This window comes from Camponotus vicinus, unplaced genomic scaffold (assembly GCF_025532165.1).
Source record: "Camponotus vicinus isolate PSW18456_S1 unplaced genomic scaffold, iyCamVici1.0 SCAF_1, whole genome shotgun sequence".
Classification (NCBI taxonomy): Eukaryota; Metazoa; Arthropoda; class Insecta; order Hymenoptera; family Formicidae; genus Camponotus; species Camponotus vicinus.
Window position 1 is genome coordinate 11856306 of NW_028141945.1, and position 17592 is coordinate 11873897.

A 17592-nucleotide genomic window follows, 5' to 3' on the forward strand; every position below is an offset into this window, starting at 1 on the left:
TCAGGAACTGGGGGCCTATTACGGTTTTTGAAACGAAGTGAAAATAACAAAAGTGAGGAAATTTACTAGAGTATCTACAATTTCATTTGTCGAAATCTAGTAAATCTGTTCACTTTTGTAATTTTCACCTCGCTTCAAGAACCGTAATAGGCCGCCTGGTGTAGCATAAACAAGACTCTTGAGGTATCCCCAAATGAAAAAGTTCGGAGGATTTAGTGATTGAGCCAAATAGGCCTATGAAGATACGTGACTTCACCCTGTGTTATCTCAGAAGGGAGGCATTTCCGGACCCATGTTTATATGGACATTTTGCTTTATTTTGATACGTAGCATCTATGGTTAAAGTTTGACGAGACCGTTTGACAACACCCTGTATACACTTTAACTAGGCATAGATATAAAAAACTAAAATCGGGGCGTATGCGTTTGACTATATAGTACAAATTATTCAACATATTGTGTAGTTTAGTAGGAGGCTTGTTACTTTCATGACGCTGTTACTTTTGTCCCCGGTCTCCCCTATATATATATATATATATATATATATATATATATATATATATATATATAAAATTAATATAAATTGTACAAAAATATGTATATTTTATATTAGGCTATTGTATTATTTATTATAAAAGGTTATTTATCATAAAATTTATACATATATATTTTCTTAATATGAATAATAAAAATTAATAAAAATTAAATCGAAATTGGCAAATAAGAGCGCAGCGCGATAGTTCGAGCGCAGAGAAGAAACAACACCTTCTTCTTTCCTTTTTATTATTCGTTTATTTAAAAAAAATGAAAATAATTACATTAATAGCAAACATGAATAAACTAAATTATTGTACATTTGGATGGAATTACAGGGATCTGACTTATATAGGACATTCTGCGTGAATATTTTTTGACGATTAAATATAATACCTATATATATAATATCATTTTTAATCATATAATTGAACGTGTAATATGCTTCACGATCTTTTTCAATGTTTGCAATGCATTAACTTGTTACACTCATATATCATCCGCGTTAGTTTTAAACGATTTTTGTTTGTATGTGATTGGAATGAATTTCACATGAACCGGATGAGAAGGACGAATAACTAAATCCAATTTTAATCGGATATCTTTCGAATATTCAACGGGTTCCAAATAAAAATTATGCACCAAAGGAGCTATCATAGCTTTCATCTCCAAGAGACCGAATCGTTGACCTATAATGCGAAATTTATTAAAAATGATCGACATGAGGAGAAACAAAAATTGCAGCCAATTTACCTATGCAATTCCTTGGCCCTGCACTGAAAGGTAGATAGGAATAAGGATGACGATTCTCTATTTTCTCAGGCAAGAATCTATCCGGATCAAATACTTCTGGATTTGGCCAAAAATTGGGATCTCTGTGAATTCCGTAGATGTTAAGACGTATGATCGTTCCAGCGGGTACGATATATGATTCTGTGAACAACGTATTATAAAATTGAAGAATACTAAAATTTACGAAAAACAAGTTATTTTGAGAAAAATAAAGTATACATAATGATATATCCTTAAAATATTAATGCATTAATCTTATTTTAAATTTGATAACATATACTTAATATTATGTTACATATATAAAGATGTATGTAGCAAAAAAGTGATTAATTACGTAATTTTACATCATCCGTAAGCTTCCGTTCTATTAAATGCACGCTGGGATATAAACGTAACGCTTCCTTTAAACATCTCTCTAAATATGATAAATTTTGCAGTGATCTCATGTTAAGTTTTCCTCCATTATCTTGCATAACGTTATCGACTTCAAGCCTCACACGCTCCTATGTCATCCATAATAATTAAAATGTATTTCTTAATATTGTACTTTCTATTTACATAGATATAAATAAATTCTTAAAAATCAAAATAAAAAATCATATACATTTACTAATATTGAAAAAATATATTGCAACAAAAAAGAACTTGACATTTATATTACTTAAAAAATTGTAATTAATGTATCGCAATATATTTAAAACTAGATACCTGAATATCCTTGTGTTCAGCTAATAGTAATAAAGCAAACATTATACCCGTCGCTGTGGTATCATGACCCTGTAATCATCATCATATTATCATATATTATATGTGCTTAGATAATATGTACAAAAAAGATTAATAAAAAGAGATTACAGATACGTACTTCGAACATAAACGTATCAACTTCCTCTCTGATGTCCAAATCAGTTAAAGAATATTCTTGAGATGCCGCTATTAAAAGATCCAACATAGCTAACCGCTTCTTTTTAACTAGAAAAAAAGCATATTAGGAACGAATTCATTTTTGCGCGTCGCGTTTTAATTTTTAAATATTGTTTTTGATTAAAATTCAAATTCTATTACAAATAATGATTTAATTTTACAAATTTAGCAAATACACTCGTCAAAAAAATTATCGCAACACGCAATTAATATTAAAATTTCACCTAAATTCAAATAAGCGTATCTCCGCGAAAAATTATCGCATTTGAAAAATTTTTTTTTTGTTTTAAAGGGTAAAGTCTCCACTTTAAGAAACTTTCGTTAAATTTTGATTTCATTCTCTCTCCCTCTCTTCATCCCTTTAAAAGTAAGGACGTGTTTTTTTTTCAAAAAATTGCAAAGTTTGACGAACTCTACGGGGTGTACTAAATTTTTTTCGTCAATATCATCATAACTATCATAAAATATGGACTTTTCTTTACAAGTTTAAAAAAAAATTGAAGCCCGTGCGATTTTCTTTCGCGGAGTTACGGCGTATCAAAATTATCTATGCATTTTTGTGCAACCGCCAACATTTGTATTAACCGATGGGTACCACGGGGACCATTCCACATAGCGTATCGCTGTCATTCCGGGAGGTAATAAAATTACGGGATTTGTGCGTTTATATGTGGATATTCCACCCCTAATTTTCGTTTAAACGAAGAATTTTTGTTTTCCGAATAAACAACAGTATTTTTAATACTGTGAAGTTTCGTACGTACTGAAGTAAGTACTTACAGTACATACATAATTTCACAGTACTGACGTTCTTACAGTACATAACTTCACAATACTGAAGTTCACACAGTATACACTGTGAAGTTATGTACTGTACTTACTTCAGTACGTACAAAACTTCATAGTATTAAAAACACTGTGTTGTTCATTCGGGAAACAAAAATGCCTCGTTTAAACGAAAATCAATGTGCGCAAATTATTGCTCTTTTGGAAGAAGGGGCAAGTCAGGCACATGTTGCAAGGCGAATGGGTGTGCATCGGGCCTCAATCTCTCGAGTTTGGGCTCGTTATGAAGAAACAGGCGGATTTCGTCGGAGAAGAGGACAAGGTCGAAGACGAGCAACATCAGCTCGAGAAGATCGTCTCATCGTAAACGCGGCAATACAAAATCCAGTAATAATTGCGCGACAAATCGCTAATGACATTCTGCCGTACAGACGAATAAGCGATCAAACAATCAGGAATCGTCTGCACGAAAGAAACTTCAGTTCGCGAGTTCGTGCTCAAGTACCAATGTTGTCTGTGGCTCATCTACGTAATCGTTTACAATATGCACGCAGTCATCAGAACTGGACTGCAAGACAATGGAACAACGTATTGTTCACTGACGAGTCGCGATTTTGCCTCTTCGGTTCTGACAGAAGAGTTCGTGTTTGGCGTCGTCAGGGACACCGTTTTGAAGAGAATTGCGTCGAACCTGTTCGAGCATTTGGTGGTGGTTCAATTATGGTATGGGGTGGAATATCCACACATAGACGCACAAATCTCGTAATTGTACCACCTCCCAGAATGACAGCGATACGCTATGTGGAGGAAATTTTGCGTCCTCACATAATTCCGATGCGTCGTCAAATGGGGCGCAATTTCATTCTAATGCAAGATAATGCTCGCCCACACACTGCCAGGATTACAGTTGACTTCTTCGAAGAAAACAACATCGAGGTGTTACCACATCCAGCGATGAGCCCGGATTTAAATCCCATCGAACATCTGTGGGATATAATGGCAAGAAGGCTGCGTGATTTGGAGAGGCAGCCAACCAATCTCCAGCAATTGGAAGCAGCTCTACAGCGAATTTGGTTCGAAATTCCGCAGGCCACAATTAGAGCTTGCATTAATATGCGTGAGCGCCTGCAAGAGGTCATCCGAAGACGAGGCGGAAATACACATTTTTAAATACATACAACATACATCCCTTTTCCAACACACACACACACACACACACACACACACACACACATACACACACACACACACACACACACACACACACATGATGGGTAAAATCCGATCAACAACCTCCCCGTGGTGCCCATCGGTTAATACAAATGTTGGCGGTTGCACAAAAATGCATAGATAATTTTGATACGCCGTAACTCCGCGAAAGAAAATCGCACGGGCTTCAATTTTTTTTAAACTTGTAAAGAAAAGTCCATATTTTATGATAGTTATGATGATATTGACGAAAAAAATTTAGTACACCCCGTAGAGTTCGTCAAACTTTGCAATTTTTTGAAAAAAAAACACGTCCTTACTTTTAAAGGGATGAAGAGAGGGAGAGAGAATGAAATCAAAATTTAACGAAAGTTTCTTAAAGTGGAGACTTTACCCTTTAAAACAAAAAAAAATTTTTCAAATGCGATAATTTTTCGCGGAGATACGCTTATTTGAATTTAGGTGAAATTTTAATATTAATTGCGTGTTGCGATAATTTTTTTGACGAGTGTATATGTTGTACCTTTATGTATGATTATGTTTAGTATAAATACTAAAAGTATAATTTATAATATTAGATTGCGCAATCAAATTTAAATTAGGAACTCTGATCTTACGTACTTCCAAACACCTCGACATCATTTGTCGCCGCTTCTTTATCACTTTCAAGATTTTTTAAGTATTGACCATTGATACGTTCGTGATAAAGTTTTCTTTCCGCGATAATCTACATACAAATTGTTAAAGTGACTTTTTGTATTAATAATAATTTACATATAAATATTTGAAGACTTTAAATTAAGATGTTTTATATCACGTACTTTTTCTGTAAATCCATGCAATATTTTTAGAATCTTCTTTTGCTTTCTTCCTTGTGGTGACAATGAGAATATCATATCATTATAAAGCCAGGGCCTGAATGTTCTAAATTATAAGATAATAGGGCTATATATTTTCAATAATAATGTAATTTTGTAAAGTTTATTTTTAGTATATATTTAATTTTTAATATATAATTAATATTTTTAATATGTTATTTGGAAAAGCCACCCTAAAATCTTCAAATAATCATACGTTATACACAAGAGATTAAAAATTTTAAGTTATGTTTGTTACGAAAAAGATAGAACTTTCTAAACGTTGTACTTTTGTTTTAGAGTTATAGAATTTTTGATTAAAGATAATTTCTCTTTAGATCTTTATACGATTATACAATTCACTTTTTTCTTTTTTTTAATTTTGCAATATGTTCTAACATTTCCAATCTTTTTATTAACATTTTCAAAATTGAAAATAATTTTTATTTTATTATGAAACATTTAATGGAGCACGAGCAATACATTTTCATTCCAGCTTACTCGCTTAAACGGATTGACCTTCATTAATTATTTATCTTCTTATAATTAATCTGTAATATATCTATGAGAGAGAGAGAGAGATCTTTTAAGATAATCAAAATCTTGAAAGATCGTAGATATATTACACAATTATTGTATGTATTTATTGTATCCATATAAATTACCTATAAACTATCAGTTCGATTATATCGTGAATCGCATTTCGATATTGTTGCTGAAATTCACCAAGTGTTTGTAAAGAGACACCCATCGCAGTTTCTATAAATACATTTATTATATATGATATAAATAACAGTCAAAGATTATCATAGCTGACTATTTGATGAGCAGTTTTCAGTATAAAAAACCGAATATTATCTATCTCCATTGAGGCGATACATTATACAGGGTGTCCCGCAACTAACGCTTGATATTTTAAAGGCAGATTCTCTGGCCAATTTAAAAACGATTTTTCCTCAGCGAAAATGTCGCGGCACTAATAGTTTTCGAGTTATAAACGATTGAAAATAAAGGGTTTTTCGCAAACTAAGGCTTATGGGAATAAAATATTAATAAAGTAACATTCTTTAATTAATTTTAGGTAAAGTTTACTTTAATAGAATTTTAATTTAAGGCTTAGTTAGAAAGATACATGATGACAAAAATTGGGAATATGCAAAAAATAATGATCTCCCTTGATATTTTTGCTGAGGAAAAATCGTTTTTAAATTGGCCAGAGAATCTGCCTTTAAAATATCAAGCGTTAGATTCGGGACACCCTGTATAGGAAAAAATTATTTTCTTACCTCAAGAAATGATGATTTAAAGTGAAATTCGTATACATAACATAAAATGAGAATTTTACAGAAGCCTTACCGCATATCGCGTTTAGCGTATGTTCACTAATAAATAGCAATAAATCCTTTACTACTGACCCTCCAACATCCATCAAAGATTTTGTCATGCAATCACCTTCCTTGATCAAGATATCAACAAATTGATTTAATATATTAAAATGGAACGTAGGTGTTAATATCTTTCGCCGCGTTTGCCACTTAACTCCTATAACAAAACAAGATTACGATAAAATACTAAATAATAATATGTAAGATTATTATCTTTATAGTTTAATGTTTATTCATCAATATTTGAGTAATATTATTATCCTATATTTATTTTTCTTATCGCACAAAACGATTTTATAATTTGTTAAACCTTCTTCTCATCTAATTTTCACGATAATTGCAAGTATTAATGTATTCTTTATTAATTAGTAGATAGAAATAAATTAAAATTAATTAGTAATTCTATGATGATGTTTGATTTGACTAAAATATATATATATATTTTTTTTTTATTTTATTGAAAATACATGGATTATGGCGAAATATAATTAAAATTGCATTTTTTTAAATTTATTAGCTTTTATAATGAAGAAAAATTGTATAAGTTTATCGTTTAAAATAATATTCAATTTTAATTGTAACATTTTGCTCGATTTTTTTGTTATAAAGACATGTCGATAATAAACTGTAAAGTATGTACGTTTCTATGTTACCTGTGCTGGTGAGAAGACCTGTGCCGAACCAAGGATGTAACAAGTTATATGTAGGACTTTTCTCGATGCGCTTGGTGCTGCTTAATATCGTCTAAAATCACCAAAAACATATTAAGAAATAGTTCATTATATCTCATTCAATTTTAAATAATTTGCTAATAATATTTTAATGACAACTTAAATTTTTATCTAGTCTCGATTAGGGATATTCTTTCTTATTATATTTGTAAGAAACATTTCTTCTGAGCAAAAATCTCCTTATGAATCGCAAAATTTTTCTAAATCTAATAATATCTATAGAGAATTGATTTTATTTTATTACCTCTAAATCATCTGGATGACGGATAGACACCACAAAAATGGAAAAACTCCAAACTTTAAAGATGGGATAATATTCATTATGTAATGTATAGAAGAGCTTCCATAGTTCTTCTGAAAAATATATATTATAAATATTAATACACAAAAATTTTGATGGGATTAATTTTATTTTCAATATTAGTGCATCTTTACTCAAACACGTTGAAAAAAGATAAATAATAATAAAGAAAATGGAATTTTATAATTAAACAAATAGTTATTGTAACGAAAAGTGCTTAGATAAGAAATCTATATATAAGTATCTGTAATCTTGATAAGTATATTTCAGAGTACATGATTTATGAATTTAACTTGTATAAATAACAGATCATTTGTTAGTAAATATACATAGATTAAAAATTTTGTACCTGCTGCAATATGGAATTGGAACACATTGCCAACAATCGGTAAACCGGGTGGTCCCGGTATAAGTTTAATGAGTCGCCAGTTTCTTTCATGATTCATGTAATATTTATTATACAAATAATATATCAATAAAATAAACATACATAATATCAATATAGTAAACATCGTTTCTTAATCTGATATTCTTGACCGTCTAAGTAATCTGAACCTTCTTCCGTTTATTGTTTTTTTATTCTTAGATCTCATGTATTACATAATAAATATTTTTTGATATATATAAAAGTAGATATTTAATTTTCGATAAACTTAGCAACTATCTTGATATTCCAAAGAATATTAATCCTAAAGAGAGTGAGAGAGAGAGAATATAATATCATTGTAATACATTAATCGCATATTTTTTGTAGTTAATAATTTAATCAAGCTATAAAAAATATGATAAACTGATTCATTCTAGGAAAAAATATTACATATGTACTAAATTTGTCAATCAAGTAAAAAATATTTTAATCTTGCAATTGTTTCTCTCCTATTGTATAATATAAAATTTCGTGAGATTCTATTGCAACATCTTAACTGCATTTAATAGTAGTATAATTTAATATTATAATATTAAGCCGAGTATTAACATCATACATTTATTATGTCAAATCTTTAACATAAATTGTTTCTAGTATTTTTAAAATTTTATTTATTCTATAACTGTAAAAAATATGCTTAACCAGTCATATCACAATGTCTGATTACACAGCTCATTTCTATGCTTATATTTATAAACATTTTAAATCAATAAAAATACTTTTATCGATATGCAATGATACAAGTTGTAATAAACCGAAGATATTTAATCAAGTATTACAAACTCTGTCATAAACAGGCGATTATTTTGAAAATTTGTTCTGTTCTTTTTTTTTAATTTTGTCCTGTTATAATATGTTTCATATAATATATAAATTATATAATTATCGCGATTGCTTATAAAAGCGTTTATTTCTTTTTTTGTTTATCTAATTATCGCGTTGTATCCATGCATATACTTTGCAAGGTGAAGCGAAGTTCACTCTCTGCGAGATTCAAAGTAAAATATACATGCGTGGACACAGTGGGTTTTGCCCCCCTGCGGGGGACTCCACTTCCGGAAGATATAACCTAACCCAAACCAATTTCTGATTTAAACAAAATTTTAATTGTAAATGAATAAATTCGGCAGAGATTCATTTTGTAAAATGTACATGATATCCAAAAACTGAATATAATTCGCAAAAATTTATTTATTAATAATTTTTTAATAAACGTCCAACGGCTTTTGAATGTGTTACTCAGGAGAATGATCTTGACAACATATGTCAAAGTCAGTCATAGGAGCGGGGTCCCCTTTTATGCAGGTTTACTGACAAAGCTAACGACTTATGATATTTGAAAAAATTTCTGTTAAAACCACATGTTTACATTAATCACGGTATTAAACACTGAAACTTTGCAAAAGAATGTTATAAAATTTTATTTTGTACAAATATTATAAAGATTACTTGATAGATTATATGATGCAACGATCAATCGAAATACAACTCAAATCATTAAAATGAAATTGCAAATCTCGTTAAGCAGATACATAATCCAGTACAACAAATCTGCGCGAACTGATAATAAAAATCTAAAGTTTATATTTATAACTGTTTGTCGGCTCAAGAGCGTATTAATCAGAATCTCATATCTTAAGTAAACAGTTGAATAAGACTATTTTAATTAAAGAATAAATGATATATTTTCATTTACATTTATTTGAAAATGTAAAAATAATTATATAATATTTAAAAGTCAGACGTGAGATCAAGAGCATTGATTTAAAACAGCGCGATTGGTTCCGTTTAAAATGAATCTTTTTCAAAATAGAGATAGATATCAACATCTTTATATTAACAATATATAAGAAAAAAATTTTCTTTCTTTTTTACAATTTTCACATCAAATCTTTTAACGTTTCATCAATAGATCAATAAATAAAAAAGAAATAGAGAAAGAAAGACTCGCATTAGGTTCTGATTATTTAGTAATTTATCGTTTCAAGTTATCTCTAACAAATTCAACAAATGACGATGTTGTTATTCTTAAACTTTATTTTATTTTTAATAATTTTAATAATTTTAATGGGGTGTTTCACTGTAAGAGAATAAATAACAAAATATACATTTCTCTTTATTTTATCTTAATTTTATATCTTTATTTTCTCTTAAATTTATCTAGATAACATCCCAAACTATTAAAAATAAAAAAAATTACTTGCGCTAATTTTTTTGTAAGATACCTCGTATCTCTCTGTGTCCCTCTATCTCTTTATATTTAACAAATCGTAAATTTTTCTTATACTTATTATAATTTTTATTACATTTATTAGATAAAACATGAAAGTTCGATACAATATATGATTAATATAAGAGAACAATAAAATCTCTTTGTATTTTCCATCTAATCAACAGATTTAATCTATAGCCTTATCCATCTCAGCCAGAATAAGTGCATTAATATCAATATTATTTATCTTATATTTGCAATAAATCGATAATGGAATATCAAAGAATGTCAAGATCTTAGTTCGCTAAATACAAGTTTTGCATTTACATATCATTAATGAATCGATTATATTGTGTGATTACAATGATTGACTTTGAAAGCAACATGATAATAAAATAAAATATCAAGTTCATGAAAAAATTGTTCAAAAAAATTGTTGTGCAAGAGAATGTTATTGAAGTAAATTTGCTTAAGTTTGTTTTTTATCTATAAAAATAATGTTATCTCTTTTAGAAATTGTGTTTATTAAGAACAGTTTAAACATTTTAAACAAAGATATGAGCACTATAAAATTGTACTATTTTTATTTAACACATTTTTGAAATATTAAAAAGTTACATAATGAAAATAAGATTCTAAACTGATAAAATATGAGAAACAGATATAAAAGAATTAATTAATAGTAGAATATATTTAACATAAAATATACACATTTATATTAATTTATTTTATCAGATATAACATTTTGAATACATTAAAACATGCTAAAAGTATGCTGCAAACAAATAAAATTATATAACGTATGTAAATTATTTATTTCCAATCGGCATAATTTTCTTATATATCACATCTTTTATATCACGATATATGATGTGTTACCTACAATAAACAATTGCAGACAAGACTAGGCCGTCAGAATTATATCCATTTATATCAAAAGACAAAAAGTTGATGTAAAATATTAAAATGTATATTTTCTATTAAGGTATATTGTTTTCATATTATTATATTGAATAACCGCATAGGTAGCGATATTGCAAAATTTATTTTGAAAAAAAAATGTTATTATAAAAAGTAAGCAAATAGTAAGTAAATATTTTAGAAATGTCGATCATATATTTTGCTATAATTACAGAAAATTTAATTATAATAAAATTTTGTCACAGCTTAATTATGATATTATTTTGATAAATTATGATGTTATTTTTATAAAATACATTACATCAGTTTCTAATACGTATTATTTTTATCATGCGTTTTTTCTTATCATATGTATTACGTATCATCATGCGTTTTTTCTTTGGATACATAGTTCGATCATATTTAATTAAATTTTGTATTATCATTTGCGACTATATCATTATTATGACCTGTGTACGTCATATTATGACTTTCAGTTTACGTGTATCGACCGATAATTCAGTTTGTAACGATTTATTTAGTTTCTTATTATTGTATCATTGATAAGGATCCGCAAAAGGATCGAGAGATTTGGTCAGATTAATTACATGTAACTCGACAATAAATACAATTTAATATTACGCACCGTTTACTACGTTCAGATTTAAATTGGCCCTTTTATATTCTATTATTAATTATTAATTTGGAGCTTATTTTATATTTTAATTATTTATATTATAAATATCACTACACAAATGTTCTGATGGGATTGATTTTATTTTTAATATCATCTTTATTCAAATACATTAAAAAAACAGATAAATAATAATAAAGAAAATGGATTACAAATGTTATTACAAAGAAAAATGCTCCCATATTTTACATGCAATAATCTTAATAAGAATTCCAGAATAGAAGATCTATGAATTTAACTTTTGTTTGTATAGATGACAGATTGTTTATCAATTAATGTAAATAGATTAGAAATATTTTACTTAAAACTTGGAATAAACTGTCAACAATCGGAAAGCCAAATATATGTATAAGATTTAAGAAATCGCTCATTTCTTCCATGATGCACATAATAATTATATATCAATAAAATAAACATAGATAATATCAAAATAATATTCTTGATCGTCTAATTAAGATTATTCTTCTTTCGTTTATTATTTTTTTATTCTTGGATCGCACGTGTTTCGTATAATATATAAATTATATAACTATCGCTATTGCTTAAATCGCTTAAATCGTTTATATGTTCTTTTTTTCTGGTTTATCTATAATAATAATTGCGTATCGATTTTTTGTGTCTACTATTGTATAAAAAATTCTTGCAAAGTAATATATTGTACATTTAATAAGATAAAAATATGAAATATAATATATAATAATAATTTAATAAAATTATAGCAATCAAACAAAATTAATCACTAGTGGTTTTTGAAAAAATTTCTGTTAAAACTACATGCTTACACTAATTACTGTATTAAACATTGAGATTTTGCAATAGAATGTTACACAAAATTTTATACAAATATTATAAAGACATTACCTGATTCTATATGATGCGACCATCAAACGAAACACAACTCAAATGATTAAAATGAAATTGCAATCGCGTTAAGCAGATACATAATCCAGCACAACAAATCTGCGCGAACTGATAATAAAAATCTGAAGCTTACATTTATATATACTAGAGACTACAAAGTATATATATATATATATATATATATACATAATAAATGGCGCGCGTAGCGCACTTTGTAGTCTCTAGTATATATAAATGTAAGCTTCAGATTTTTATTATCAGTTCGCGCAGATTTGTTGTGCGATTGCAGGATATATATATATTATATTTAAATTTTTCAATGCTAATATAATATCTTTCGAAAAGATGGTATCTCTATATAGAGGGTGTTCCAGACCAGCCGTACACCCCTTTTAAAATGAAAATAAATGGCTTTTATCAAAAATCGCGAACAATTTTTAAGTAAATCGGGTACGCTCTATCAAATGGTGATATTTTCAACTTTTGATTTCGACCGGAAATACTGCATCCGGATCGGAAGTTAAATTTTTTTTAGGGGAACATGGTACTTTTTATAACAGATTCGAATTGTACATGAAAAAATAAGAAACTTTTGTATTAAACGTTTTTTCTAAAAGTGCCTCTATCAATCTTAAAATTGACCTTGAAAGTAACTGTGATGAAATAATGAACTTCAATTTTAAGATTGACAGAGACACTTTCAGAAAAAACGTTTGATACAAAAGTTTCTTATTTTTTCACGTACAAATCTGTTCGAATCTGTAATAAAAAGTACCATGTTCCCTTCAAAAAAATTCAACTTCCGATCCGGATGGCGTATTTCCGGTCGGAATCAAAAGTTGAAAATATCACCATTTGATAGAGCATACCCGATTTATTTAAAAATTGTTCGCGATTTTTGATAAAAGCCATTTATTTTCATTTTAAAAGGGATGTACAGGTGGTCTGGGACACCCTGTATATACATAGAACATGTATGTAATTCCAACGTATGTGTTTCATGTAATAAATTTTTTAAATTTAATAAAACTTTACATTGAATAGTTTTTTTTATTTTCAGAAGAATAAAATATTGATTAATTAATCCCAAGCAAACGCCAAATAACAGTTACATAACTGTTAGTTATAATTTCCCACTCAACAATATCACTGTTACATGTTATGTAACTGTTACAAAACTTACAACTGTTACAAAAATTACAACTTACAGTTATATCAATATTATTGTACTTGGTGTTTGCTGGGTCGATTGCATAGCACGGAACAAAACCAGAAATTGCATTATGTTACCCTCTGAGAACATTTGTGGACTTTAGTTTCGTAGTTCACGTCCACGTTTTTAATGTTCATAGAGGGCGCACTTTCAGGGGCCATGACATGACATCTCTCAGCCTCTCAATCTTCTCTCTGCTCTCGTGTTCGTGGCTCCACGTTGACACACGTATATATGGAGGAGGATCTCTGACAGAGAGACATGGCTTCGAAAGAAAATAACCTTCTCATGCTGTATACGGAATTAAACAAATTAGGGCAGAACGGGGAATACGAAAGAGCCTTGAAAACCGCGAACAGAAGTAAGCTTACGAGTTATTTATCGAACACCAAACTGACAATCGCAAGGTGCAAGTAGTCCTACTCGTTGGTATTGATGTTTTCACACATATTTTCGTTTTAAAATTTATATATCGTGCTTTGCGTGAAATAATTTGCATTCGATAAAGATTCTCCAAAAACATGTCGTTTGAAGCTGTGAAATAATTCACATTCTGACGTTCAGTTTTAGGCATCTCCCAAGATGAGGAAGCGGCGTTTCACTACAAGATTGTTTGTTACATCCAGCTGTCCAAGTTCAACGACGCGTTACAAGCCATCGTTAAAACTCCGAAATTAGCGACGTATGGCGATATTTTTAGTTTAGTAACATATTTACACGATATTAAAGTAGATACAATATTTTTATATGGATTTTATTTCTAACTCAGGAATCTGGATTTTGAAAAAGGATACTGTCTTTATCGTTTAAACCAAATTTCTGAGGCGTTGAAAGTAATAGAGAATGTGCAGAATCCTTCCTTGAAGATCAAGGAATTAAAAGCCCAGGTGTTGTATCGTTTAGAGAGATACGAGGAATGTTTTGCGGTATATCGAGACATTATTAAGAATTCGCACGATGACTATGAAGAAGAGAGAGAAACAAATCTTGCAGCCGTTCTTGGAAACTTAGCGATTGAGGGTTCTGTAAGTTCAATGCATTTTCGTAAATTATTGATAGTTTTTGACACGAACATTTCTAAAGATATATTGCAAATAATTTCTAGGATTTAGAGGTTCCTTCATTACATGAACACACTTATGAATTAACATACAATGCAGCGTGTCGTTTACTCGCACAAAGAAACAGAGATGATAGAGCTGTTTTAATTGAAGCAGAAAAGAAATTAAGAGCTGCTGAGAAACTATGCAAGGAGGGCTTGGAGGAAGACGGAGCATCCGAAGAGGAAATTGAAAATGAATTGGGTATAATTCGTGTACAGCTCGGGTATTGCCTGCAATTGCAAGGTCGAGAGAAGGAGGCGCAAGCATTGTATACCACTGTTCTAAAAGCCAAACCAGATGACATCGCATTGGTTGCTGTAGCCAACAATAATTTAGTATGTCTGAATAGAGATCAAAATGTGTTTGACAGTAAAAAGAGAATGAAAAGTGCCACTCATGAAAATCTAGAGCACAAATTAACTTCCAGGCAAAGAAGGAACATTGCATACAATCAGTGTTTATTAGCGTTTTACACAGATCAAGTAAGTTTTATAATAACTTATAGTATTAAAATATCTTTTGGTCTTTACAAAGATAACATATTTATTACATATTTTCAGGGAGAGCAATGCCACCAATTATGTAATAATCTTGCGAAAGATCACCCTACACTGGCAGCAGACGCGATGTTCGTAAAAGCTGTACAACTTAGCAAAGAAGGTAAAGCGAAAGAAGCGGCGAGATTATTAATCGAACATGCGGTCGGTGAGAAGGAATTGCCTATGAAATTGGCTAGTGTGCAAGTTCTTCTGAGTCATGATGAAAGGAAAGATGCGATCGCTATTCTGGAAAATATAAACGAAAAGGATAGATCTCTTCCTGGAATAGTCAGTGCACTCGTTACACTCCACATGGCTGACAACGATCGTGAGAGAGCATCGGCTGTTCTAAAGAATGCGGTCGCTTATTATAAAAAACATAAAGTATGTGCATTCAAAATATGTATAAGTGTTATAAGGTGTTTTTTTTAAACTTTGTATAAAACGTCGTACAAAAAATGTTTCGGACAAAATTAATAGGGTTTTAAGGAAGACAAAAGATGACAATCTTGAATTTTAACTATGTCATTTTTCAAGGAAAAATGTAAAAATGAACTTAGTTTTTTAAATTCATCCAAATTTTTCTATAGAAATGAATCGATTCCTCGTAGTATTCGATGTTAAGAATAGGAGATGGCTAAAAATTGAATAGTTTACAAAATATTTTATACTTTAATTTGACATAATTATGAAATATCTCGAAAAATATTCCATTTTTGGCTAACTTTTTATGCTGAATATTACGAGAAATCAATTTATATAAAAAGAATTAGAGTAATTCCATTTAAAAAAATTAGGTTGATCTTCACAAGATCTTGGAAAATGTCCTTAAAGAAAATCCAAGATTGTCAACTTTTCCTCTTAAAACCCTGTCAATTTTGATATGTTTTTTGTACCATCAAGTTTCAGAGGAAACACCTTGTAACACTTTATATAAAACACATAATTATATGTATGGTCAATTTCTTGCCCGACACTTTTTACAGGAAAGATTTCCTTTCAGGAAACTACTAAAAATTTGGGAGAATTATGGCGACAGGCTGCCAATTTCTACTTACGTGGTGGCGAGCTGCAAATCGCCGCCGACATCCTACAAGAAATAGTAGACGCTTCGCCATCCGATACTAAGACTTTAGCTCAATTAGTGGTCGCATATGTACAGTTTTGCCCTACTAAAGCGCAGTCGTTATCTAAAAGATTACCTCCGCTTCACGATCTTGCTGAAACTACCGACGTTGACGCATTAGAGAGTAGCAATTGGGTTATTGGGACTAAAGTGGTGAAGAAGAAGATTGAACCTTCTCCTGGGTAAATATAAATTATTTCAGTTGTTACATCAAAATCGTATATATTCGAAAATCATTGTGTTTTGATTCTTTATTCCAGTAAACCAGTGTCAGATGTGATACAGAAGAAGCACAAAAAACGCAAACGTAGGGGTAAAATGCCCAAGAACTATGATCCAGACGTTCCCCCTGATCCAGAGCGGTGGTTACCGAGACACGAACGCAGCGGATTCCGTAAAAAGCGAGACAGAAGGAACAGAGATGCCGCCATGAAAGGGACACAAGGAGCCGCTACAGGAGCCAGCGACCTTTAGTACGTACATGCGAACACGATATACTCTTATTGCAATGAACTATTTGTTAAAAAAAAAAACTAATAATGTACTTTAACATCACAGCGACATCACGAAAATGCCTGCAAACGCGAAGCCTTCTCCGAACCCTCGTCATAGTCCTGCAGTTGAAACGTCCGGACCACGGCAGCAACAACGCAAAGTCCAGCAGAAGAAAAAGAAAAAAGGTAGCAAGTGGTAATAACGATTTCATTCCTAAATTGATTTCTCATGTTTTGATGTGTAAACTAGATTACATGGCGTTTTATGAAAAGAAAGAAAAACGTTTCTTAAAAATATGAAGTGAAATGGATTTGCTACCATGTAGCTGTATTTTATAAAACGGAAGTTGTAATACTGCCATTATATAAAAAAAAAACGAAAAAGATATCATCTACCCAAAACATGTAAAAGAAGTATAATTTATTGCATATAATTTTTTATGTATATATAAATTTATCAATGGATCTTTAAATGCAGTTAAAATTTTATCGTCATATATATAT

The 17592-nt window shown here is 29.9% G+C and overlaps 2 protein-coding genes across 3 annotated transcripts; one reads left to right on the forward strand and one right to left on the reverse strand.

The window, feature by feature from the left end:
* Positions 1 to 935: 935 nt before the first annotated feature.
* Positions 936 to 12717, reverse strand: LOC145974719 (cytochrome P450 4C1-like). 2 transcript variants are annotated; one of them, XM_083104745.1, is made up of 13 exons: positions 12614 to 12717; positions 7869 to 8208; positions 7463 to 7572; positions 7141 to 7231; positions 6459 to 6644; positions 5768 to 5861; positions 5067 to 5169; positions 4867 to 4972; positions 2192 to 2298; positions 2035 to 2103; positions 1661 to 1829; positions 1288 to 1467; positions 936 to 1223 (listed from the first exon to the last, which is right to left on the reverse strand). In XM_083104745.1, exons 2-13 carry the CDS (start codon positions 8029 to 8031, stop codon positions 1024 to 1026), a joined length of 1578 nt encoding a protein of 525 aa, XP_082960871.1. In that variant the 5' UTR covers positions 8032 to 8208; positions 12614 to 12717; the 3' UTR covers positions 936 to 1023. The 2 variants fall into 2 exon arrangements, 1 of the variants encoding a protein (XP_082960871.1); XR_014439775.1 differs by having other exon boundaries at positions 1086 to 1223; positions 1671 to 1829.
* Positions 12718 to 14010: 1293 nt separating this feature from the next.
* Srp72 (signal recognition particle 72) lies at positions 14011 to 17561 on the forward strand. Its single transcript, XM_083104464.1, has 8 exons — positions 14011 to 14187; positions 14391 to 14508; positions 14596 to 14851; positions 14932 to 15411; positions 15490 to 15852; positions 16472 to 16776; positions 16855 to 17067; positions 17153 to 17561. The coding sequence occupies exons 1-8, from the start codon at positions 14088 to 14090 to the stop codon at positions 17286 to 17288; spliced, it is 1971 nt and encodes a 656-aa protein (XP_082960590.1). The 5' UTR covers positions 14011 to 14087; the 3' UTR covers positions 17289 to 17561.
* The last annotated feature ends 31 nt before the right edge of the window (positions 17562 to 17592 follow it).